Source organism: Vipera berus (genome assembly GCF_964194415.1).
Source record: "Vipera berus genome assembly, chromosome: 2".
Taxonomy (NCBI): Eukaryota; Metazoa; Chordata; class Lepidosauria; order Squamata; family Viperidae; genus Vipera; species Vipera berus.
In genome coordinates, this window is record NC_138203.1 from 232,944,694 (window position 1) to 232,971,835 (window position 27,142).

The 27,142-nt window shown below is 36.5% G+C and overlaps 1 protein-coding gene across 3 annotated transcripts in view; it reads left to right on the forward strand.

Annotated features, from left to right (window-relative positions):
* The window catches only part of CCDC66 (coiled-coil domain containing 66), a 41,519-nt gene extending 15,786 nt beyond the window's left edge, over positions 1-25,733 (forward strand). The window contains exons 7-20 of one of the 3 annotated variants that reach the window (XM_081320015.1): positions 2,606-2,733; positions 3,063-3,236; positions 4,335-4,466; positions 5,651-5,883; positions 6,631-6,715; positions 7,450-7,611; positions 11,118-11,265; positions 12,093-12,245; positions 14,585-15,060; positions 17,308-17,342; positions 17,723-18,030; positions 18,645-18,766; positions 20,629-20,728; positions 24,571-25,733. In XM_081320015.1, coding sequence (XP_081176141.1) covers positions 2,606-2,733; positions 3,063-3,236; positions 4,335-4,466; positions 5,651-5,883; positions 6,631-6,715; positions 7,450-7,611; positions 11,118-11,265; positions 12,093-12,245; positions 14,585-15,060; positions 17,308-17,342; positions 17,723-18,030; positions 18,645-18,766; positions 20,629-20,728; positions 24,571-24,758 — 2,444 coding nt within the window. In that variant the 3' untranslated portion in view covers positions 24,759-25,733. Of the gene's footprint in view, positions 1-2,605; positions 2,734-3,062; positions 3,237-4,334; positions 4,467-5,650; positions 5,884-6,630; positions 6,716-7,449; positions 7,612-11,117; positions 11,266-12,092; positions 12,246-14,584; positions 15,061-17,307; positions 17,343-17,722; positions 18,031-18,644; positions 18,767-20,628; positions 20,729-24,570 lie in introns of those variants that run through there. The other 2 variants (XM_081320016.1, XM_081320017.1) reach the window with 2 other exon arrangements.
* The last annotated feature ends 1,409 nt before the right edge of the window (positions 25,734-27,142 follow it).

Genomic DNA, 27,142 nt, shown 5'->3' on the forward strand with positions numbered 1-27,142 from the left:
AGCATTTTATAAAAGTTCTCTCTTTACGTTCCTAACCCAAATCTTTTCCCACGTGTCCATTGCGATAACTTCCTAGATGTTCGTTGTGAAAGTTCCATAGACTTCTGCTGGTCTTGCTCTTTTATTATTTTCTTTTTGATCGTTTTAAAGCAGCACGAGTTTTTTAATATTAACTGTATTAATTTTATTGGAATTGGGCTGTATTATTTAATTCTTTTTTAACTTTTGTACATTGTATTTTTACTGTATTTGCCCTGTACACCGCCCTGAGTCCTTCGGGAGAAGGGCGGTATAGAAATTAAATTATTATTATTATTATTATTACTTCTGGTTTTGATCCTAGTAGTATACTCTTTTTCTAGTAGTACAGATTTCATTGATCAGTGTTTAAATGTTTTGATATTTTAATCTTTTTCATTATTTTTTAATCTTAGTAAGTATAGAAATCAAATAACAATTATCTAAGACACATGCACCATTTACAAGTCTTTTTTCCCTATAGTGCTTTTTAAAAAGATAAAAAAGATGTGGTACACTAGTTTCTAGTCTTACTTACATCTCTTCTATATGTTACATCTTTTGTAATAATAAAGATTGTCCCAGTCAGTTCTGGCACATCTTACCTAGTGTGCAGCAAGTGCAGCCAGACCCCAAGTATGCTCACCCTATTCTATGCCAGCAAGAGAAATAAAATGGCACCAGCACATTTGTTTTTAGATTAGAAAGAAGGGTGTCAGCTGGATTTGCAGATTTTATTTCCAGAGACTCCTTTAGAGTTTAGAAAGGGTTTGTGTACTAGTACTGGTATTGAGGATTGTTGGTTGCTAGGGTATGTGGTTTGTGAGGCTTTGAGCTGTGTTCTGAAGGATTACTGAGATAAAAGAGCAAAGTCAAACTGGAAGATAAGGAAATGCTGGCTTTGAGCCCTATTTTATGTACCCATGGTGCTGTTGAATACTAGAGGACAGTGAGGAACGTCTATGGTGCTGAAGCACTGTAGGAGCTGCAATGACCTGGTCAAAGCTGTTTGCCTTGAGGGTGCTTGTGACAATGGATACTATCTTTTGGACCCCAGCTTGGAATGCAGTAAAATGTGAAAGAACAATGGCAGAAGATTGATAAAGCAAGTACCAGTAATTTTTTTCATCGAGAAGCCTAAGTGGTTGATGGAAAACAGTTAATGCTTTGTGATAAGATGGCCAAAGAAGCATGGCAGAAAAGCACTTGTTAAAAGGTGGTCAGTCCACAAGATCTTCTATATATAGTGTTGTCTGGATGAGATGCAACACCATGAATGCCACTGTTAATTGAGATTATTGTAATTTTATGGTTGATTGCATAGTCAGCCAGATGTTTAGATGGATTTGGCATTTTTGTCTACCTGTCCTTTCTAAGGACCTGGGACAGCAGATATGGATGTTCAGTGGTGTTAGAGATATCGTTGCAGAATGTAAGCTGTTTTGAGCAAGGCTGCCTTTTGCAATTGATTGATGGTGATTTTGTCAATGCCACTGTATTCAAGTGGTGCTCCAATAACACCTATTTTATTACTATTTTTATTTATTATTTAATAAAGTATATTGTTGGCTATGCTCTTCTTACAAGCAGTTTTACTGAAAGTAAAACAGTTAAAAGAAATCTGTAATCTAGAGACTACTTGGCCCTCATCCAGAATATTGAAGAAAATAGTACAGACATGGCAAACACAAGGCCCGGGGGCCGGATCCGGCCCGCAAAGTGGTTTCATGTGGCCCGCGAAGCCACCCTGGAAACAGTGAGGGAACGGCCCCCACTGCCTTGGCCCTGGCCCAGAAACCCTCCTTCTGCCAGAGACCCTCAGATCTGTCCCACTCCTGCCCAGGCCCCCATAGGCACCCTTGATGCGAACGTTGTAGAGCTGGCCATGCCCACCCAGTAGGCCATACGCACTCTAGCCACACCCACCCAGTAGGCCACGCCACCCTGGCCATACCCACCCGGCCCCTTGAGGGCAACCGCAATGCTGATGCGGCCCTCAATGAAATTTAGTTTGACACCCCTGAAATAGTATATGGATATGGGAGAAACAAAGATAATACACAAGGGTAAAAAAATGGAGAGATATAGTGAATGGTTGAAATAAATTAGATTTTTTCCTTTCTTTTTTTTCCCTTTTCTATACCTCATGCTACAATTCATTTGGCTTACTGTCTCACTCCTGTATCCTGGAAAAGAATGGTGTGATTCTTATTTTTCACAGAAGTAGAAAAAAGAATGATAGTTCCCTTGTTTAGACTAACTGAATTGAGTGATTGTATGTGATGTCTGTTAGCCAATTAAAATTTCTCCATTTTCAATTTCCTGGGAGAGTAAATAACTTCCCAATGGCTTTATAAACAATAAAATAAAATCAGATTAAATACATCCTTAAATTCTGTCTCTGGTGCAGGCTAAATTACATGTGATCTTAATAAAGGATGTTAAGAGAAAGCTCAAGTCATCTTGTGATGCTAGAAAGACATGGAAGAAGGGTAATATACAAAGCCAAGGACATGTCTAGTCTCACTTCCATCGTGATCAACCATTATTTAATGAGTGACTGTAATGATTATTTCTGTCTTGAAAGATGAACAGGTAGCTTTAAAGAAGAAACTAAAAGAAACTTTGGAAACAGAGTCCAGATACCACCAGAGGCAGGCAGTTGACACAGTGAAAAGCTGCTTAGAAAAAAGACAAAACAGTCATCAAGTAAAGGTAAAAAAATAAAACAAGCTTACTGTATCCATTGCTTGTAAGAAAAATGCTTATATATATACTTCTATCTCTACTGTATGTTGTTAAATAAAATTTAACTTGCATTTATTTATTTATTGCTACTGAACCCATAAGGCATTATCACAACCTGAGGACGTTGTTTCCCAAACTTTCCTAGATTTAGGTATGATGCATAATATAGGAGGTAGCTGATATTATTTTGTGGGTAAAATTAATTACATCATATATGATCACTTATAATGTTGTAATTGGTTTTTGCATTTCTCTTAATGTATAATGTTTGAATTCACCAAGATACCTTGTTATAGATGACATCATCAGACAACTTGTCTCCTGCAGCAGAAGATATCCATAGTCTTAGAACTTCAACCTTTGAGCCCAGTGAAACTTCTCCCAGTGTGTCTAGTAGTCGAACTGAACAGTTTTCTAGTTTCAGTTCTCCTGATTTGCCAGCTGCTATTCGAACAGCATTTGTGCTAGGGGTAAGAACGGATTTCTGCGCATTGTTCTGTATTTTTAAGATTTTCTACTCATGGAATGCCTTCCTTTGGCAGTTTCTAAGAGATTGGCTTATAGGACCTCATTTGATATACTTTTAAAGCAAATTGAATGAATCCATTTTGGACCGTACTTCGCATGAGTACTAAGTTAGTTATAGTTAAAGGATATGCAGAAAATGCAAAAATGAAGTTAACTGGTCCTGATGCTGCTCCTACTAGTAGAAGGGGATGGGCCAGTTCCTTATGCATCCACACTGCATTTTCCAGTTCTGTTTCAGGGGATTGAGAGACGTTTGGAGAAGGCTTGGGAGTGACACAAACTGTAGGAAAATGAAGAGAAAGTCTTATTACATTAGCAAACTTGTACTTGTTTCAGATTGATTTCATTTATTGTTCATTCATTCACTTTGCTTGCCGAAAAGTATTTCTGACTTGATTTTATAATAAATGATCCAAGATGTAAGTTACAAAATGTAACTTTCAAACCAGATACATTCATCAACAACTGCTCCATACTGACTGTACGCTATTTTTAACTCTTTATTTTGCATCATAAAATTCCTGTACTTAGGTAAGTTATTCAGAAACATAAGAATATATGTCAAAAATGATAGGTATAGATACAGATATATAGGTAGTTTTCAGCTTACAACTACAATTGGGACCAGACATAAGTTAATTTCTTCAGTGCTATTGTATCTTCAAGTGGTCACTTAAACCAATGGTTGTAGGTTGAGGACTACCTGTATATTCAAAACAGCCAGTAATTATAATTAAAGTTTAAAATTAAAATGTCCCCACCTAATAAATATTTCAAGCTCCAACTATTTGATGGCTCAGCAAGGATTTTAATGCACCCGTCTTGAGGAAGTAATTAGTTCAAAGACAAGAGGTGTCAGTACCTTAAATTGCAATCAGAAATATTATGATCATTATCCACAACATGTAGTGCAAAAGCTAAATATTAAAGTCAAATTGGATAAACTGAATTTATTTAACTTCTTCCTTTTTATGTACATGTATGTTTACCTATTGACAAAAGTAAAGGGGTAATGAAAATAACCAGCATTCTTCTTTTAGGAAGCAACACCAGTAGAGCATCCTTTTAGTGCTGTGAAACGTGAGCAACAGAAAAAATGGCTTGAAGAGCTTGATAAGCAAAAGGAAGCTGACAAGCTACGAAAAATGGAAGAAAAATGTAATTTTTTGAAGGTAGTCCTAGATATAAAGGCCACTTTAAATAAGGAAAAATAGAACATCTAATAAAAACATCTATCAACTTAAGTACAAAACTTGCATGTTCAAATGACCTAGTAAAAATAAAGATTCCAACTATCATACAGAATCTTGGTTACTCAGTTCAAGAACCCTCCAAAAAATGGTCCAGTGAAATCTATAAATGCTTCTGAACAGTTTGTCAATACATGAAACATTTCTGAATTCAAACAGTCTGTGAAGGATGCCTATATAGGCTAATATATTTCATTGGAATTTTTGAGATGTAATATTATACTTAAAATATTATACTAATTATACTAATAACTTAATTATACTAATTCAGTCCTAATTCCCTGTCTCCTTGATTCAACAAAATACGCCTCACAGCTAGTCAAAAGTTGTTGGAGTATCCAAGACCCTGAAGCTCAATAATGAACATTCTTTACATCTGTGTCCTGAAACAAGAATATATAGCACTATGGAAGAAGAAAAAAAGAGAAAAATGGAAATACAAAAAGCTATTTGGAAGAAATTGGCAGAAGCCATCTTAAAAGTCCCAGTATTTTGGTTATATGTTACTAAAACAGTTCCCCCAGATGAGACAGAGTGTTCAGTCCACTTAAGATGAGGGATGAATATTTCTATGGCCCTGTTTAATATCCACTTTAGAGATTCAGATCTCTTGCCCATAATCTCAGAGCCTTTCTGACTGGCCTCCTGCCGTCACTTCAGACATCCAAATTTATGGAACAATTGATAAGAGACAAAGCATTTGGATTGATCTGTTCCTTGAGTCAGTTCCCAGTGGTATTCTGAAATCTAATTTAGATTTGTAAGATCCTAACTTGGTCTCCCTATTTATATAGGGAGAGGGAAGAGACTGGACAGCCATTTGTCTGAAATGGTATAGGGTTTCCTGCCTTAGCAGGGGGTTGGACTAGATGACCTCCAAGGTCCCTTCCAACTTATTATTATTATTATATTGATCAGTCCTTGCAGGTACCTAAATAATAGGGCTGATCCCTAATAGTCCAACATTTAAGAAAGCTTCTGAGCTTCAGTCTAACAGCTAAGCACCCTGTTCTGTGCTTCTATTGTGCACCTAACACTTTTGCTTGAGCTTCATAAGAGAACAGGTGATCATATATTTAAATACTATTTTCTTTATATTTCTTTAGGGTGACGAGCATGACAAATGGACAATACATTTTGATTCTTTCAAGAATCATATGAATTCATTTACACAATATCCTTTAAATACAACATATCAAAAGACTCCTGAGGCTATACAGCTCTCCCAGGACCATACAGCTTGTACAACTTCAGCTTTGTCTCGTCTCACACCTACAGAGATAGATATTCCAGGAAAAGCAGTTGGAAACAATATTTCAGAGCCAAATCAAAAAGCCAGGTGATTGCCTAAACTTTTCCTTCCAGGTTGCAACCAGGCATTAACTAGCATAATCTATAAAACTGTTCTTTCAATAAATGAATTGTAGTTGTAGTTGCAACTCTATTTAAATGCATTACCGTGGAATATCTTTTTTTCTTGAGATTTGTCTCATTTTAACTATATGTACTTCTTAGGGAATAAAGCTACTTATGTGAAATTATTTTTAATATAGTCTCTGGTCTCCTGAAATGTCACAGGGCCTTTTTACAATACTTTTGAATGTTTGTGGATTAAGGGGGTTGCGGGTAGTTGACAAATTCAAGTATTTCATTGTATTTTCCATCGCCACTAAGGGTGGGGGAGAATTCAGACTGGGAAAGGAAGTTAGAAGTTTATTTTTCTCCACTCAGAGCTGGCTGCAAATTGTTGGGGTAACAAGGACTATAGAACTGAATTTTCTGATTGAGGCAGGTATATAGACCTCTACTGAAAAATCCTAGGAAACTTAAAATCTGCTCTATTAAATTAATGTAGTTTTATTTTTGCTTCATCTGTTTCTTTGTTGGTTTCTAACTTCTTCAGGTAGGCCTCCTATAACTGATTTCAGATCTCTTAGTCCCATAATTAAATGTGAAAAAGTGGCCCTGGAAAACATTGGGGGGAGGGGGAAATAGGAAGATGGAGATTCTATGAAAAGATGTGGTGTTTTGTGACAAAGAGCTACAATTTGTGTATGTATCTTACCAAATTCTCCTCTGCTGATAGTTACCTTCGTTCAATGACTGCTCTTCTGGATCCTGTTCAAATTGAGGAACGAGGGAGACGACGACAAAAACAATTAGAGCATCAGGTAATCACTATAATGTTGCCTTTCTGGTTTGTTGATTTATGTTTTTCCATAAGTGGAGAAAGCATTAGCATTGGATGAAAAAACACAAAACAAATGGAACAAGTAACTTGAACTGTGCCAATCGAATGAAGTTCATCATGGGATTAGGACCATGATGCAGGTTTTTTCAGCTTAAACCTAATTCTTTTTAAATAGGTTCATTTATGACAGATACACTTCCTAGGTCTCAGTAATGCAGGCTTATCTGTATTATTTCTTCTCTGAAATTTTAAGTGAGCCTGATGGTATCAGCATTTTATAATTTTAAGAATGGAGGTATATTTTGAAACCCATGTTTTCATCATCTTTTTTGTTGTTTATTTGTAAACTATCACTTGTTCACTTACATTTTCATACATCCATTTAGGCAGAAATTGTACTAAACAAAACTATGCTAGTTTTGTCGTAGAAACTTGGAAAGCACCATCTCCTTGCTGTTGCTTTTGACTTCCCCTTTGAGAAACCTTTTCTAAATTTGCTTGAAGAAGCCTTCAGATTTAATGCACTGATTTTTGTTAGTCCCAGTAGCTCTACTGTATGTTTTTCTGTATACTTATTTTAAATCCATTATACTTAAGACCTATATAAAGCTCTAATGACTCAGAGTCAAAAAACCTAAGCAAAAGAAAGTAAGAAGTTGGGAAGATGGAAGTTTTTAGTGCAGATTAAAACATTTTATAAATTTGGTTTTCTAGAAAGCTATAATGGCGCAAGTGGAAGAAAAGCGAAAGAAGAAACAGATGGAAGAAGAACAAAGAAGGTTGGAAGAACAAGAAGAAGAGCGCCGGCTTGCCAGAGAACAGGAATCGATGAAGAAACAGTTTGAAGAAGATCTGCTAAAGCAGAAACAAAAAGAGGTAAACATTCAGATGTTCCATGGCAATAAACTACCAATCCACATCAGCCTCAGATAAGTGATATTTGGTGCAGATGAGAACTTTCTTTTTTTATTGAAGAGTTTTAAAATACATTTTTAAAAACATAAACTCCCTCCCTCCCCCTTACCCTCCCTTGCCCTCTCCCTCCCCCCCCCCCCGACTTCCCAGAGCTGAATACAGGGTATCAACTTTACAAACTTAAGCTAAAATATGCTAACTAACTAAAAAAAACATATTAAATTCTATCGCTCTTTAACTCCCCTTAAACATAACTAAATTACTAACAAATAATGAATACGGTAACTAATAATACATCATATAATACTAATACTTATTCATATGCTAAATGAAACTTTTTAGTCCCATATTTATTCTGAATATACTCAATCCATCTTTTCCATTCCACAATATATCTCTGTTGCGATTGTTCTTCCAAATATGCTGAAATCTTTGCCATTTCCGCCAGGTTTGAAACTTTCAAAGTCCACTCTTCTATAGTAGGCAGTTCCTCCTTCTTCCAATATTGCGCTACTAAAAGTCTTGCTGCCGTAATTAAATTCAACATCAATTTAGTATCTATGACAGTACAATCTGTAATAATACCCAACAGAAATAACTGTGGAGAAAACCTTATCTTTTTCTTAAATATCTTCTGCATATTCCACCAAACTTTAATCCAAAAAGCTTTAACTTTTTTACAAGTCCGCCATATATGATAATACTTTGCATCCTCACAACCACACCTCCAACATTTAGGCTGGCAGTTCGGATACATACTTGCTAATTTTTTAGGATCTAAATGCCATCTATAAAACATTTTATAAAAATTCTCTCTTAAATTTTGAGCCTGTGTAAATTTTACATTTCTGACCCATATCTTTTCCCAAGTATCCATTGTTATAACCTCCTGAAAATTCTGGGCCCACTTTATCATACAATCTTTAACAAGTTCCGTTTCTGAGTCAATTTCTATCAGTGCATTATATATCCTTCTTATATGTGCTTGACCTTGATCTCTAATTTGTTTTACCAAATTTCCATCAGTTATCAAAATACCAACTTTCTGATCTTTCCATCTTGCTTGTAACTGCCCATACTGAAACCAAGTTTGTACTATTTTCCCTTCTTTTAAAATATTATATGGCTTTAATTGCCATACATTCCTTTCCATCCTAAGAATTTCTTTATATGTAATCACATCATGTTTAAATCCCACATTTATATTTTCTATTGCATGTTTAGGTATTGCCCAAATTGGTATTTTATAATTTAACTTATGTCGATATTTTTTCCAAACTCGCAACAGAGCATACCTTAATATATGTGTCTTAAAAACATTATCCACCTTCTTGTCATACAATAAATATGCATGCCAACCAAATAACAAATCATAACCCTCAATATTCAATAATCTCCCTTGTGTTAAATTAAACCAATCACTAATTGATGATAAAGCAGCAGCCTCATAATATAATTTAAAATTGGGCATTTTAAGACCACCTCTTTCACGTACATCTTGCATTATCTTAAATTTAACTCTTGGTCTTTTCCCTGCCCAAACAAACTTATTAATACCTTTCTGCCATTCCTCCAAATTTGAATCTTTTTTAAGTATAGGTATCATTTGAAACAAAAATAAAATTTTTGGCAAAACATTCATTTTTACTGCTGCAATTCTTCCCAATAAGGATAATTGTAATTTTTTCCAACTATCTAACTCTTTTTGTATTTTTAACCATAACAATTCATAATTATTTTTGTATAATTTTACATTTGAAGCTGAAAGATATCACATTTTCAGCTTCCAACATTTTAGCATCTAATCTCAAATTATTTTGATTGAGCTCTTCCATGCGATCATCCAGACGCTCAATACAGACTGCAAGCCCTTGAAATGCAGCTAAAATGTCTGCTCTTATTTCAGTATTCTTCTCCTCAATAAGTTCAGCTATTTGCTGAGATTGTATTTTTAAAGCATCTTGTAAATCTTTTATTGTTAATGCGGGTGCGGGAGCGGGTGCCACAGGAGGAGGCATCAAAGCCTGTAGTGAAGAATGCTGAACTGGTGAGGCACCAGCACTTCTAGGAACTTTAGTTGGTTTAGAAGCCATCTTAACACCTAGTTAATTTCTGTTGCGCACTTTCACTTTCCACACCACTTGCAACTTTTTCTTTCAAAGTAAACAGAGTTAAAGTTCAAGTACTTGCTATTTCAATATTCTCCTGCACAGCTCTGCCTGCATCCAGGTGATCCAAAGTTAATTATTGATTGCAGGGATGGTTGCAGCGTCCTGCTCCGCTCCAAAGCCTTGGAGCAGAGGAGTCCCGGAGTCCGGAGCTTATTCAGGCTTCGGGGGGGCTCTCGCCCTTCAACCTGCAGAATTTGAACTCTGGTGGTCTAGGGGAGCTCTACCCCTACCTAAACGCTCACACACCCCCTCTTCTCCCGAGGAGAGGGTTTCCGAGCTGCAAAACAGCTGATCGTCGCTGTTTTAGCGGCTCGAACGGAAAACAACGGGGCTGACGGCCGAAACGGCCGCCATCGACGGAGCCTTGCCACCCGGAGGTCCCAGATGAGAACTTTCTGTTTATTAAAAACCACAGTGAAGAGAAGGGCTCTGATTCAATGGCTTTGTAGCTCTGAAGATACTTTAGGATAAAGTTTGGTGAAATTGCAGAGATTGGAGAGATTTTAAAAAATTATTAAGAAATCTTTATAGGATTGGGCCAAAATATTGTTTATGCCTGTCTGACAGGTTTCTGTTTAAGCTGGGTTTATTTACTCTCAGGTTGAAGAAATATCAAAGATTAGCTGAAATTGAAAAAATTCCACTTAAGCAACAAGGTATTCCTGAATTCTTTATTTATGTTTTTGTCCTTGTTTGCTTGTTCAGTGAGGGCTGAGGTTAGCAAAGCTAGAATTAAGCCCAAACAAAACTTATCAAAACATTGTGCAACATTCGAGACTTAAAAACAGATGGCAAAAATCTATTACTACATATGGGCAAGAGAAAGAGATATAGGATTTAAACCCTCTGTACTGTCTGATAAATATGACTAAATTTCTAGATTCTGTAATAGGTGACGCTTTGTATTATAAAAGCATGTTCCACATTTGTAATAAAAATAACTTTCTTGTTCGATCCTCTTCCTTGAATCATCGGTTGCTAAGCTCATGATGTGTATGTGCATTCATAGAGAGAGGTTTATTGCCGTACCCAGGATAATGCTCTGATATATTTTTCTCATTTAGTTTCTCAGTTCTATTTGTCTCTTTTTCATTTCTAATTGCTATTTACCATCTACTTTTCTTGGCAGCATCGCATTAGAAAAATCTTAAATACTTGTATCTCTTTCAGACACGCGTACAGTCTTTTTAAAAAAATCTTATACAAACAGAAACAGATAGTGTTTTAAATAGGTTTAGTATTTATTTTTACAGTATGCTTTTGCTGAGTATCTATACTTTTTTTTTATCCTATTAGGAAATCATGGCCCTTAAAACAAATGAGTTGTATCAAACAATGCAGAAAGCTCAAGAATTAGCTCAAAGATTAAAGCAAGAGCAGCGAATTAAAGATTTGTCTCAGAAAGGACATGACACTTCAAAACTGCAGAAGAATCTTGGTGGTGGTAAGTATCATACTTAAAAATAATACAGAAATGAATTAAAATACGTTTCTATGTTCCTTGATGTGAGACACATCTTTAGAACATACACTAAAAGATTCCCAAACAGCAGATTTTGGAAAATGTTTTGGAAAATACTTTGAATACAGTCTCTTATTTGTGCTGTATTGTAACTAAATTTAAATACAAGTAAGCAGAATGTTAACATTTTTCAGTATAGTACCACCTCACTTTTTCTCAATTTTTTTATTTTAGAATATACTTCTGTATGTTTGTATGGAATTCTTTTATTTTACACATACACTGTTCTTTAAAAAAAATAAAAGATGAAAATGCTGATCTTTTGTAATCTGTATACCTAGACTGGGCCATCTTTTTGGTTTGAAGAGACCCATTTATTGGCAGATATCGGGGTGATATTTTCATAAGTATGCACAAGTTAATGCACATGCATGTACATGAAATTTCCTTCTTCCTACTCCTCCACCTGCCTTACTAAGTGGTAAAAGAGCTGTGGTGGTACAGTGGTTAGAATGCAGTATTGCAGGCTAATTCTGCTGACTGCCAGCAGTTCGATTCTCACCAGCTCAAGGTTGACTCACCCTTCCATCTTTCCACGGTCACTAAAATGAGGACCCAGATTGTTGGGGGCAATATGCTGACTCTGTAAACTGCTTAGAGAGGGCTATAAAGCACTGTGAAGTGATATATAAGTTTAAGTGCTATTGCTATTTATGCTAAAAGTATTGACAAAAACAAAGGTTTAAATTCAGCATTAAACTAATGTTAAGTATAGAGTTGGAGTATTCTTTGACTTTTCTTCTCTTTAGGTGATATTACAAAGGAGAATAATTACACTGACTTGAATAGGGCTTTAGAGATTCCTAATCATCCAAAGCACTGTTTTGCAGAGACTAATAATGAAACAAATGAGAGAAAGAAAACTAATTTCTCTCCTCAGAAAGACACAGCTGTGCAGACAGGTACATTAATTCATTATACAACTTTTTCTTTGCATATTTCTCCACACTATAATGCTTTGGCAGACTCTTGTTCAGCAATCTTGTTGGGGTTCCCCATTCCCTTTTGCTAAGTGCAGCAGACTCACCCATTTCTGTGATGCCTTTACAGATTTTGTAGCTTGACGAAATCTCTTGCATTTGTTCAGAGTTGGACAGTTTGCTGAGATGACTTGAGGAAGACTTCAAGAGATCATCTGAAATTTTCTGAGTTTGTAGAAATTGAAGAAGTAGATAGGGTACCCTTAGCACGAGTTCTTCCTGCTGTGGATTGGATTTGTGCCCCACCTGTCTCCTTTGGGCAGTTGGATAAGGGGTGGTGGCTTTAACCTGTTCACGATAAACTTTTTTTCAAGAGTAGTAGGTACCACCTGCCTTTAAAGCAATTGTGTAGCCCCTCCTGAAGGAGCCATCTCTCAGTCCAGCCACATTGGATAACTTGCACTTCAATCCACTTCCCTCCCTTTTCTTCAATTACAATGGCTCCTAGAGAAAACCTGTACCCTTTTCAGCCTGAATACATATCCAGGCCAGATGAGTCCAGAATTGGTTTATTTCAGTGTATAAACTGTCAAAATAGAATGACACAAAGCAGTGTACAGACGATTAAAAATACATCACAGAAATGCATCATAAAAACCAACTGTGAGGGAACTAATAAAAACAAAAGTGTCATATGCAATAATATATCACAGTGTGAAATACAGAATATTAAAAAGTACTTAAATAAAACATAAAATATTATATTACTAAGCTGAACTACAAAAAGCCAAGTCCTAAAAGACAAAATGGTCAGGGAGAAGTTTTGAGGCAGAATATATGTAGTCCTCAACACTGAAAACAGTGACTTATGACCATTTTTCATACTTACGACCATTGCAGCATCCCCATGGACACGTGACTAAAATTCAGACTCTTGGCAACTGACTCATATTTATGACGATTGCAGTGGCCTGGTGTCCTATCATCACCTTTTGTGACCTTCTGACAAGCAAAGTCAATGGAGAAGCCAGTCAATTAACAGCTGTGTTACTAACTTAACAATTGCAATGGTTCACTTAACAACTGTGGCAAAAAGGTCATAAAATGGGGCAAACCTCACTTAACAAATGTCTGATTTAGCAACAGAAATTTGGGGCTCAGTTGTGGTTGTAAGTAGAGAACTATTTGTACTTGTTCCACAGGACTGATAGCAGAGAGTCCCACAAGATGACATTCTTGGGTAAATGAGACCTGGAGAATATTTTCTGGCATTCTTGTGTTGCTGGCTAGTTTAGAATTTACAATCAGATATCAAAGGAGGTGCCAGGACTAATATCTAATCAGATATTAGAGGAGGTGCCAGGACTAATACAAATAGCATTATGTTTATTTAAATTCTCATAATTAATTATTACAGGGCTCCTTCCCAATTGCCATGGTGAGTGCAAGAGATAGAGAGATGATCTCTGGAATTTAACTCACAAAGAGTTTGCTTTCTTTCGGCAAGTTTTATAGCCACAGCCGTTTAGTTTACACATCATCAAAAGATGATTACATATTAAAGAGGATTAAGTGCCCAGCAGGCACTGGGCATGTATAACAAGGGAAAAGAGTGAAATAACTAATTGGGGTTTGAGCAGAAAGTTCTGTCTAGCTTACAAGAGTAAATAGAATGAGCTTACTTAAGCAGCCTTACTTCAAGTATTAATTGGAAAATGCAGGTCATTCAAAAGACATATGACAATTCTATGGTTGCTGCACCGTGCCCTTCTGTGACACAGTTTATATGGGTCTGCCATTGGACTGCTCGGAAACTGCACTCTGTTCAAAATGCAGTGGCGTGACAGCTGTCAGGAGGAAGCAGGTTCACCAAATATATATTTTGATAGGCTAGAGATTGGTGCCACTGATTTAGACACTACTTCCAAAATGTCTCTCAGATTAGAACATCTGGAGGTTAGCAAATCACTTCCCCTTGTAAAAAATGTAGGATAGCATTAGTAAGTTATTTTTTTTTCCTGGAAGGACATGTTTCTTTGCCAGTTCTATAAGGTAAACTATGTTAGAATAGATTTATTACCAATATACTGTAACTCTCACTACAGTATCATATTGGAGATGATTTCCATTGGATTTAGTGGTCATGTACTCACCTTGGATAAGGCCACTTTAAGAATTTGGATAAACATCCCCAGTTTTAAATTTGTTTACTAATGCTGTTTTTTTTTTATCTTAGTTGGCATTCAGAGCAAAATGTTTGGAGTAGTGTTAATTATTATGAGTGATGTTTGAAGGAATTATTTAAACTTTCTTTTTGCTAGAGTTTGCAATCACTGATTTTCCCACTGATTCTGAAATTTCCCCTACACCAGCTGGGGAAGGAAGAATGGACTGCGCATCTCCAGATGTTGCTGTAGAATATATAATGGACTTCAGCAATAAAAGAAGCAAGAAAGAAGCACAATATCTAGATAAAAAGATCTCAGAAAAAGAGAATATTATTAGCAGTTGCAGTCGCAATGAACAGTATTCCCCAAAGCAGAAACATCCCAAGGCAGTGGGGAAAAATGGGAAAAAGGTGGACTGGAACATAAACAAACCTTGCAAAAGATATATTCCAGCCTCTGAGAAATATCCCAGACTCCAGCAAAAGCAGAGGGAAGAAAACAAAGCACAGCGACAAATGGCGCTGCTTCAGTTGGTTGAAAGAAACAGCCCTGGTAACCTTTGCAAGAAAAAAGGTGTTTCTCCAGATAGAGCCCTCTCACCTCACAAGGAAGATGAGGTCAAAAATAAGGTAAGTGCCTTCAAAATGTGAGGATGTCCTAGTCCAGTGATCCCCAACCCCTGGTCGGTGGACCTGTACCAGGCCGCAGCATGCCAGCAACCAGTCCGCACAAAAGAAGCAAAGCCCCATCCGCAGCATGCAGGCAGCACACAAGACCACACACCCTCCGCTCCGCAGAAAAACCTCTCTCCACGAAACCAGTCCCTGGTGCCCAGAAGGTTGGGGACCTCTGGCCTAGTCATAAACCATTGTCTCAGACAAGTATAAATACTTGCAGTAGTGGTGAATTGAATGTCACACATGGAGAAATGGAAATTCAACTGAACTTTTTGGTAACTGAAAACTCAGCTATAAATAATTGAATTTCACTTTTGAGAAGAATAAAACAACAGAGCTTGTTTTGATGTCGTGGTTAAGGCAGCAGCTAAAAAGTTTGTGAGTTCTAGTTCTGTCTCAGCCATGAAAGCTGGCTAGGTGACTTTGGGCTAGTCACACTCGCTTAGCACAGGCCAACTTATTGGGTTGCTGTTGTGGGGAAAAGAGAAAGAGAAAGGATATTATGTATGTTCGCCACCTTGCATTACCTGTGCAGTAATGAAGTCTGGATGAACAATCTAATTAAAAAATACAAATTTCTCTACCACCACACCAACGCCTCTGTTCTCTTCTTCTTCCTCCTCCTCTTCTTATGTAACTACAGTGATTAAAGAAGAAAAAAGAAGAGCCATATATTAATATAATAAAATCAATTCAGTCCTTAGATTTAGTAAGCCCAGAAAACATGCATTGCTGCATCTTTTTATTTTTATAATAGAGATTTAAAACCAATAAAGGTATACAACTTGAAGGTGTTCTTTAACATCGGGAATATTTTTTTTCTGCGATCAGTACAGCCAGGGTTCTTAATCAACACATTATTTTCTGTTGAATTTAATTGATTCTTAAGATATATATTTTATGTTTCTTGAAATTTGGACCCATTGATTTTCTAAAATTGGATATTCCAATTCCTCATTCCACATTTCAATTACCTTCATCATATTCTTGTTTTGAATTAAATTTGATTACTGATTTCACTTCAAGTATAGCATCTCTTAGAGATTTTAGAATTCCAAGTATCTCTGAAACTGAAGTATCTAGATTATATTGTTTAACCAATATATGTTTTCATTATATGTATTGCGAAGCAGATACTTTAGCTAAGTTATACTCAGCATAGTCTGAAATCCTGATGTAAGGTATTTATCTCTTGCTTGGCCCTAAACTTTCAGTAAAACAGTCTTCAAATTAGGTTGATTCCTCATCAATTTCTCATGTAATTTGGATGGAAAGTTAGCCACTTAATTTAATACTTTAAACTTAAGTTTAACTGACCAAATATATCTGGCAGCTTTCAAAACTGGAAAAGACAATCTCAGTTGTTTTTGTTGTGACACATTTCCTTTTATTCAAGCCCAAAGTGGGTAATATTGGTGGGTGGGGACATTCTCATAGGCTTTAAAATAAAGGTCTAACTTTAAAGTGTAAAGTCTGAAAATTTAATTCATCAGCATCATGGGACAATTTAGCCAAAGAAATTAGAGCATATTGATTTGCTATTAGAATATTTATTTATTTATTTGCTTGCTTGCTTACTTACTTACATTGAATTAATATTGGAATCTCTAAAACTCTGCATCCGTCTAGAGGTGCAGTGGGCTTTTGGTTAACCACCATTCAAACCTGCTCTGAATGAGTGGTACTTAATGACTAGTCCTCAGGGTTCCGGCCATTACAGTGTCCCACAGTCATATGGTTGTCATTGGCAACCATCTTTGCCAGTTTCTGGCAAGCAAGCTCAATAGTGAAGTCAGTAGGAGATTGCAAATGGCAGTTACATGACAACCTTGCTTAACAATGTGGGATGATTTTCTTAATGGCAGCCAGGATTCTTTTTGCTAAGCAGTGCAGTCACATGACATTCTTTGCGACTGTTTCCTTTAGTGACTGCAATTCCATTCCCAGTTGCCATCATTAACTGAGTATTACCTGTAGAGACCTAATTTGTCCCAGATTCCCAAGAATACATTCAGTATAAATAAATGTAAATTTATCCATCTCATTCCCTGCAGCACAGCTATTAGCAGATTACTAAAAAAAAATAAGGGTAAGATCAAATATAACATGTAGATCAAGAACATTCTATTTCAGAAGGTAAAATAAGTGTCCGTTATAGAATACGGTGTGGTGAAAATAACTATTTTGGTCTTATTTTAGGAAGAACAATTTTCAAAAAAAATATTTGAACAAAGGTAGGTATTAGCATGTCTTTCTCTAATAAAGTATTGATTTTGTGTGTATGTTTACATATGTCAAGTTCTCAAATGTTATGGCATTGTATTTAAAAGTAAAATTAGCATAAATTCTAAAGTTTTAGCAATTCCTATTAGAGAAAAAATTTGCACTGAAAAATCAAATGTACATGAGTTTGTTATATCAAATATCGAACAACTTCATCTTCACTCATAGCTCCTTTGAATTACCCTTAAACAAAATAAAACTCTGTGTGGAAGGAGATCTACATTTTCAAGACTGCATTTTAAATATAAACAGAAATTAATAATAGATTGATAAAATGAAGAAAGCTCTGGTTGAGACTATTTTTTGCAGCTGAATTGTTTGTTTTAAACAGATCTGACTCCCCACCTGTTCCAGCAGTTAAAAACAAATTACAGCAACAACTAAAGACTTCTGATTTCCCAGTTCTTAACAGCAAAAATGGTAGCCCAAAGAGTATTTCTACAGATCAGCATGGGAGTGAAAAGCCTCTTCCAAATGCGGAAGCTGAAAGACCTCCTTCATCTCATTTTGTTCCTTATGTGCGAACAAATGAAGTATATTACCTTGATCCAGATGCACCCTTGACTAGGCCCTCCACGCATGAGCCACAATACCAAGAGCTGAACGGTACTGCAGTAGAGAGTTCAAGAAACACTTATGGTTATTGAATATTTCACCATTAACCTCCATTTAAAGTTTTTACTGCTTGTTCTAAAGTGTTGTTTTAATTCAGTACTGAACAAAATGAAATATTTGTTTAAGAGAAAATCATTAATTTTAAAACTATCAATCTAAACATAAATATATTCTATTTGTAATCAGATCTTCAAGGCAAAAATTTATCCATAGGGTCACTAACAGTTAACCACATAGATCTCACGTTGAGCCTTGGTGGTGCAATGGCTAAAATGCAGTATTGCAAGCTAATTCTGCCCACTGCCAGGAGTTCAATCCTGACCAACTCAAGGTTAACTCAGCCTTCCATCCTTCTGAGGTTGGTAAAATGAGGACCCAGATTGTTGGGGCAATATGCTTAGAGAGGGGTGTAAAGCACTATAAAGCTGTATATAAGTTTAAGTTGTATCCATGAATGTAGAAAACTACTTCTATGAAACTATATTTTGAAATTGGCTAAAGGTAAATTCTTCAGAAGGCTATATATGCATTCTCTTCCACACATATGTCAAGCTAAGACACATCATAATTTATTCATGCACAATATTAAAAATAACACTGTTTACAGTACAATTAATTGTATCTATATTTATCTTTAGATACTTACCATAAACCACGGCAGGTTTTTAGCTCTGATCACATAAGGGATCCTCTTTTTAAGCCTAATACGGTGAGAGACAGGCAGCAAGCCATACTCAAAGGACTTTCAGAGCTGCGACAGGTAATAGTTGACTTCAGTGTAGTAAAGTTGCTGTTGAATTTTTCATAAACTCCACTGGTATTGCATCATTTACCATTGATCATTTGTGTTGAATTTTTCACTCTCAAGATTACATTCTGCCTGCACTGTTTCCATCTTGTAAAAAGACAAAAAGGTTTCATTAAACATATTGCAGTGTTGTTTATATGTAATGTACTTCTACATAATTCTCATATATTCTGCTTCTGATGAACGTTTCTAAAGCTTTCATAAAAATATGAAATATTTAATGATGATGATTATAACAACAACAATAATAAAGTTGGAAGGGACTTGGAGCTCTTCTAGTCCAGTCTCCTGCTCAGGCAGGAAACCCTATACCATTTCAGACAAATGGTTGTCCAGTCTGTTCTTAAAAACTTCCAACGTTGGAGCATTCACAACTTCTAGAGGCAGGTTGTTTCACCGATTAATTGTTCTAACTCATTTAGAGTCACGCAAATTGGGAGGAAAATTGCTTCAAACTACGGGACATAACAGAAGTGTTCTGTTTTTTTTTATTTATAATCATATTTCTACATCTCAAACTGCAAAAATCATTTATAGCTAAGGGGAGACTGAATTCCATAGCATATTTTCTAGGAGACAGACACCAGATTTACAACCATTCTTCTATGATTAGAAAACTTTTTTGCGCTACATACTTACAAATATAATCCTAAAACTATGCAGTGTCCTTTGTCCCCAAAACTGGTAGAAATTCCTTCTACAAATTTCCTTTCCCTCTTGTTATGAGTTAGTTTTCTTGAATAAAAAAGAAACTATAATTATGTTCATCTTTAGCTCTCCCAGTTTTGCATCAGCCACAATCCTCTTGCCTCTCTAGTTGATTAATATCGTAGTCAAGTCCTAGGAAAAAACTCCAATCTTTCTGACATTTTGTAGGAATGTTGTTGTTGTTAGCTGTGAAGTCGTGTCCGACCCATCGTGACCCTATGGACAATGTTCCTCCAGGCCTTCCTGTCCTCTACCATCTTCTGGAGTCCATTTAAGGTCACGCCTACTGCTTCAGTGACTCCATCCAGCCACCTCATTCTCTCTCGTCCCCTTCTTCTCTTGCCCTCAATCTTTCCCAGCATTAGGCTCTTCTCCAGTGAGTCCTTCCTTCTCATTAGGTGGCCAAAGTATTTGAGTTTTAGCTTCAGGATCTGGCCTTCTAAAGAGCAGTCAGGGTTGATCTCCTCTAGGACTGACCGGTTTGATCGCCTTGCAGTCCAAGGGACTCGCAGGAGTCTTCTCCAGCACCATAGTTCAAAGGCCTCAATTCTTTGGCGCTCAGCCTTTCTTATGGTCCAACTTTCACTGCCATACATTGCAACTGGGAAGACCATAGCCTTGACTATACGCACTTTTGTTGACAGGGTGATGTCTCTGCTTTTTAGTGTGCTGTCTAGATTTGCCATGGCTTTCCTCCCGAGGAGCAAGCATCTTTTAATTTCTTGGCTACAGTCCCCATCTGCAGTGATCTTGGAGCCCAGGAAAATAAAATCTGTCACTACCTCCATTTCTTCCCCATCTATTTGCCAGGAATTGAGAGGGCCGGATGCCATGATCTTGGTTTTCTTAATGTTAAGTTTCAACCCAACTTAGGAATGGAACTATAGTAATGTCTTCCACTTCTTCTAAAAGTTCTTGTATTACATGTAACACTTTACAGTATGCTTTCTAAATGTTTAATATATGAAGTAATTTCCATTTTAAACATTGTTTCTGTTCTTTAATGTTGAAAAATATTTGTATAATAAAGGTGATATTCAAAATGATACATTATATGTCCCTTCATTTAGGAGAATCACTATTCTTACTATTATTGTTCATTGCAGTCAGCCAGATGTTTAGACTGGACTTGGCCTTTTTATCCACCTATCAAGTCTTTCCCAAGGACCTTGAATAGGCAGATGTTCTTGTTTGATGGTGTTAAAGGTATTGCCAGGTCTTGCCATCTGCTTTGCCTGCTATTATTTTTAATGTACCAGACATATAATACTTTGCTTTGCCATGTCTCTTTTCTATTCTTCATTTGGTCTTTCTTGTAGGCCAGTTTGGACTCTCCAGTACGCAGTAAGACTTCATGATGTGCTAGGTTCAGTGCATCTTCTTCACTGTCCTTCAGATATTCTTCCAATGTCATTATTATTATATTTTAATTAATAACTAGCATTAATCCTTTTAAAAAGCCTTTTAAAAATGAGTTTACATTACTCTTCTAATAAATATAACTCCCTCTAGTCAGCTGCAACTTGCAGTGCCTTCCAGAATACCCATTTATGATGGCAAGTAGAAATGTTATTGGCAAGTGGAAATAATCCAGAGCAGAAGGCAGCAACTAATATATTTGAAGCTGCTTCTGTTACATACACTTTCCAGAAATGGTGTAGATCATTTATTATTTGAGATCTTTTAGTTTCCTGTATACATTAGATTGACTATGAAGCATGGCAGAAATAGTACCAGTTGCTGTTAGGGTGATTTTACCATCCAATTGTTGTTTAACTGTTTTGATGGCATCCATTCATTAAAGCTGCTTGGGCTTTTCATGTTGAAAAAAGTTTGAAGAAACTATATATTTACGTCTAGGTTTCCATCACCTATTCCTATGTCTATTGTTTCACCTCTATATTTGTAAATCATCTTAATGTAGAAAAAATAGACTTGGTTACCAGTCTTAACCTAGTTCTTCTGTTTTTTGCATTGCTTACCTCAAAAGGAAATAAGGGGAGGGATGGAGGGAGTTACTTTTATATCCTCTTTAATACTTCTATATTTTTGTCCATACTATTTAGCAGCATAATCATTCTAGTTATTTATTTCTTATCTATAAATAGTTTTATTATTCTGTCTTAAGTATTTATGTTACTATTGTTCGTGTATCTGGGAAAGATAAATTCCAAATGTGGCTAATGGAAATGTTTTACAGTGGTAAAAGATAAGAGTATTCATTGGGTCTATTCCTTTTTTCAGTGTAAGAAAAATCAATTAAAGCATTCCTGACAGATAGTCCAGTCTGTTTCAGCACATCTCATAAAGAGGAATGTACCACCTCATAGTTGGTTCTCCTGTCCAACTACTGTGGCCAGTAGATTATTTTCTAACATTCATTGAGAACTTAAATCCTTAATTCTGTGCCCTGCATGCTAGGATGATTGGGGACAGGGTTTGACCTTCTTTATGGCATCCTTTCAGGTATTTGATGTGCTAGCATATCCCACCTCAAGGCTAAACACATCCAGCTCTTTCAGTCATAAGAATATTTTCAACAATGAATACTTCAGCATTCTTTGAACCAGTCTGCAGTTTGGAAGTTTTATTTTTGCTGGTGGCAACTAAAATTGCATTTGTCCTTGTTGCAACCATATTACATTATTGATTCTTAATTTGGTTGGAATCAACTATGATTCTAAATTAGATTCTAAGTTCAGACATCCTAATGCCAAGGTGAGAAAATTCCAGATGTTTGTAACTTGGGAAAGTTACACACATTTCCAAAGTGAATATGTTTCATGTTTCTATTTAATTTCATTCTTCTATCCCCTTTTTTTAATACAGCTGGAAATTGGATAATCCCTCCAACTCTTCATGCAGAACATTATGTAAAAATAGTGAATAGTGTTGCATTCTAATCAACTCCTTCTCTGAACTGATTATGAACCACTAATTATTACTGAGTGATTTTTGAATAAGCTGCATATTCTTTGAACACATACTTTCAATCTGTATTTTCATTAAGTAACTAATACCATGATTTCTTTTTCTTTGTTTTGAACATATCTGAAGAATCTTTTTGTCATTCTTGGTACAATCCAAACTCATTAGTCTTCGTCTTTCTTATACATCTGTACTGTTAGTAGTAACAAGTCTCTTATTTCGTAACCTCCGAATTTCTTCCCATTGTCTAATGTTTTCAGATCTTCATAAACCTTTTTGTTAACCAATCTGGCCTCCATTTTTTCTTCACTGAATTCACTTGCAGTTGGGTTTTAAGAATTTTTTTTAGGAACTCATACCAATTTGTAACAGATGCAAAACTAGGAGAGCTAAAGGCGGATAATATATCTATAGTTTTTTATTCAAGATCAACTCTTAACAAGATGGAAAGAAAATGTATGAAACCAATCCCCTATCTGCCACTTGAGATGACCATTTCATTTTGCCTAACCATTCTTTATTATTAAATTAATGTCGTCTTTCTTACTTCTTTGGAAATGTCTAGTTGATGTGTTTTAAAACTTAGCAATAGTCTAACTTTGAAAAATCTACATTTGTAACGGCTGCATTCACATAACACATCAAGCCATGGTCCCATCCTAATCTGTAATTGAACCCTTAATTGTTGAATATCTATTTCATATCCATGGCAAAAAGTGTATCAGGAAAAGATGGAAAAATGCAATTAGTCTTGCAGAAGAATGGATTCATGACCAACCTCTAGACTTATATTTGTATCATCTTATTGGAAGATATTACCAACCAGGGAGTTTGGGGATCCAGTTATAGGTAGTCTACATCTGTCCATTTCTTTAGAAGTCATCTGCTTAAAGGCCTCCCAGATAACCTTGCAAGATATGTTCGCCACCTCTCTATGGGACCTGTCCAGCTGGGATCAAATTCTGAGCAGATTTAAATGATCTTATCTTCCAGATGTCTAGAAAATTCCTCATAGCCTCCCTGTTCTTCCTAGTTATGTTCACTCAGTGGGATCTTTAAAAGGGCTGCTGGGTACAATTCTGCAGATGTAGTAACACGTTTTTCACTGGGCTCATCAATATTTAGGCTGAAAGTTGAGCTCTTCCTGATTGGTGTGATTGTCGGCCAGCATCTTTCTGGGTGTTTCCTCTGCTACTTCAGAGCTTTCTATTCACCAAGGAGTTCCCTTGGAGAGCTGGGAGAGGCCACTTAGCACAATCTTGTCCAAGACCACTAATGCCCTTTTTTCCCAGTGGGCAACAGAAATCTTAGCTGGACTGCCCATTAGAGCTTTGGGAAGATTCTCAATCACTCTTTGAAAATCAAGTAATTCTTCAAATGGGATCTCCTTGTGGAAGTTGGTAGCACCAGTCAGTTCCAAAGCAATCAGAGCACGATCCAGCTATGACAAGGACAGGTGTTAAAATCAATAGGTTTCAACAAACCAGGTAGGGATGCTGTTATAGTAGAGCAGTCCCAACCTGTCTCTGGAGCTCAACTTAATATTAACAAGGTATTATATAGTTATCTGCAAGACAGTGCTCCTAAGTGCTGTATCCTGAATGGCAATAGCTATTCCAACTGAAATCCAGATGTTCATTATCTCAGAGATAAATTATCTGCCTTTCATTTAGGCCTAATAAAACCACGCCCACCTCATTGCTGGCAATGGGGAAAATGTCCCAATACATTATGCAATGTCACGTGATGTCATGAGTTTGACATGCCTGATTTAGGCTCTGTAATTAAATGTGCAGTGAAAAGGGATCTTGATCAAGTTGTTTTGTTATAGTAAGCTACTTTGTTAGGGGTATCGAGATAATTAGACATAGTTGTAATTTTATTTTCCAGGAAAAGCACCTGATCTTTAAATTTCATTGCCATCGTTTTCTACATGACTGAAGAATTTACTTCCTAACAAAGCAAATATTTTAAAATCTGTTTAGCATAAACAGAATGTAATTGATAACTTTTCTAGGGTAACTTTATTATTACAGGTATCTACTGTAGGTCAGGTGTAGATTTATCATTGTTTAAAATTGTTCCGTGTTTTGTAAAAGCATATTCATTTATCTTTCCAGGGGCTCCTTCAGAAGCAGAAAGAATTGGAGACGTGCTTTATTCCAAGTCTTATGACTCAAGAAGAAAACTTTATTTTACCGCTTTAAGAATTTCAGCTATGATGAATGGACTTTTTGCTGTGTTGGCACTTTATACTGTAATTATGAACCAAGTTTGTAGAATATGGACTTTTGTATATTTGGGATAAACTTTCAGTAATGAATTTTATTTCACATGAAACTGTATGATAATGTGATCTGTTTACACAGTATTTGTATAACTAATTTATGTATTTAGCATGAGAAATAAAATACTTGAATTGTCAATACCCATGGCTACTGTGTTGCATTTTAATTGACAATGTAAGCAGCAATTCAAATACATCAACCCATGTTTAAAACCTGTTCCTATAAAGAAATTACTTAAATAATTTTAAACATACAGCAGTTTTGCATTTATAGGGAATTAATAAAGAAGAGTATAAAGAACTCCCAGACTGTGACCTATATGCACAGAACCATGATGAATGCCAAGTAATTATTTTACATTAAAATGTTAAGACCACTTTATAAACATTTTACATGTGCCATGCTTTACACATTTTTAAAATGAGTTGTGAAACATGTGATTCTACAAACAGAAATCCAATTCAATTTTAATTAAAATGGGCTCTACTAAAAGTAATCTCAGAATTTAGAAAACATGCCCAATAATGCCAATAATTAGAACATGCTGTTGAGTATTTGCAAAGTTTAGAAGATAATCCTATCTTCCACTGTAATACTAGGGGTTCTTTTGTTTTTTGTTTAGGCAGTAAAAAGATTGTTTTATAATTTGGTTATTTCAGCTGTTTGCCAAGCTATTCATTTTGATTGTGATGATAGAAATATCAAAGCTGCCTCATTTAAAAAAGGGACAAAAATTATGTCCATTATTAAGGCACTTACTAACCTGTCAAGGTAATGATTTAAAAGCTAACCAGGTTGTGTAATGTAAGATGTAATGATGGGAATGACTCAGCAGGGTCTGTGTCTGTTTAAGAGCCTTTGTATAAAAGGGAAGGTTCCACTGATGTGTTCTGTTTCCTACTGTAATTGAGGTTTTTTGGATCCTGCTGTATTAGCACGTGTATGTATTTTGCTCCTGATGTATGATATTGTAGATAATGTAAGATAAACCACAATTTAATACAAACCAGTTTGCTGTGTTTACTCCTGGGTTATCTTGCGCAATAACATTGTGCACACTCTTGACAGGTTATGGGCCCAGTGAGAGGAGAAACCCAGTGAGAGCTTGACCCAGAGGCAGAGAAGTTAAGGCTTTTGGTTTGTAGTGGTTTGTGGTGGTAGCAGGCAGCATGGACTCCGTGAGCGTAATAGGAGGCTTTGTAGTATTTTGTCTGAATGAAACAAACTATCTCTCCTGGTGTCTGAAAATGGAGATGTACCTGTGAAGGGAGTAGGTAGATGATAGTTACTGATCCACCTGCAGTCCTGGATAATGGGGACCAGAGAAAGGATGAGAAAGCATTGGCCAGCATAATCCTGAGTTTTGAGGATAGCCAGCTGATACACGTGAGGGGTCTCCAGTCTGCTAAAGACTGCTGAGAAGCTTTGCACAGTGTGTACGTAAGGGAGACTGCGAGCAGCAAAGTAATGCTGACAAGAAAGCTATATAAGGCCCAACTGAAACCAGGAGAGCATATCTATGCATTTGCAATCCATGAGAAACATTCCTAGAGTTAGAAGAAAGAGGAATGACTTTTATTGAGGTACACAAGGTGCATGTGGTGCTCAGTTCATTGGACAATTCATGGGACGTCCTAATGTCCAGTTTGGAGTCCATGCAAGAGAGGGACTTAACCATGAGTTATTTGGCCGGTTGCTGGAGAACGAAAAGGCTGGAAAGGCAGCAGAGAGGAACTGGTGACAACTCACAGACCAGGCCTAGAATTACAACATCCAAGGGCATCTGAGAACACTTGCATGGTGAAACACTGTTTCAAGTGTGGTTCTACAGAGCATCTCCAGAGACTCTGCCCTGAGAGGAGAAACAGAGGAGCAGCGAAACAAGATCGTAGAGCTACACAACCAACATTTTCCCTGGCAGCATTTTTCACTGAAGAAAACACTTGGCTGTTGGACAGTGGGGCAAGTCAGCATACTGCAAATGACCCACAAATGTTTTCAAACCTAAGACCATCTAAACAAACATGTTGGCTTGGTAAATGGACAACAGTCTGCTGTTAAAGGGGAAGGTAAACTTTATGTACCTGGTATTGGAGAAACATTAGATAATGTATTATCTGTATCAGAGCTAGACCATAATTTACTCAATATTTCGAACTTGGATAATATGGGGTATGAAGTACTGTTTGCAAAAGGTCAATACATCATCAGGAAAGGTGGGAGGATTTGTGCACAAGGTGCTAAGCTGGATAATTTATACGTGTTAAGGAAGCAGCAGGATGGTTGTGCATGAACACTCACACTCCCACGCATGATAATTGCATAGATTTATTACATAAGAGGTTAGGTCACGGGTCGGCAACCCGCGGCTCCGGAGCCGCATGCGGCTCTTTGAGCCGTCCCC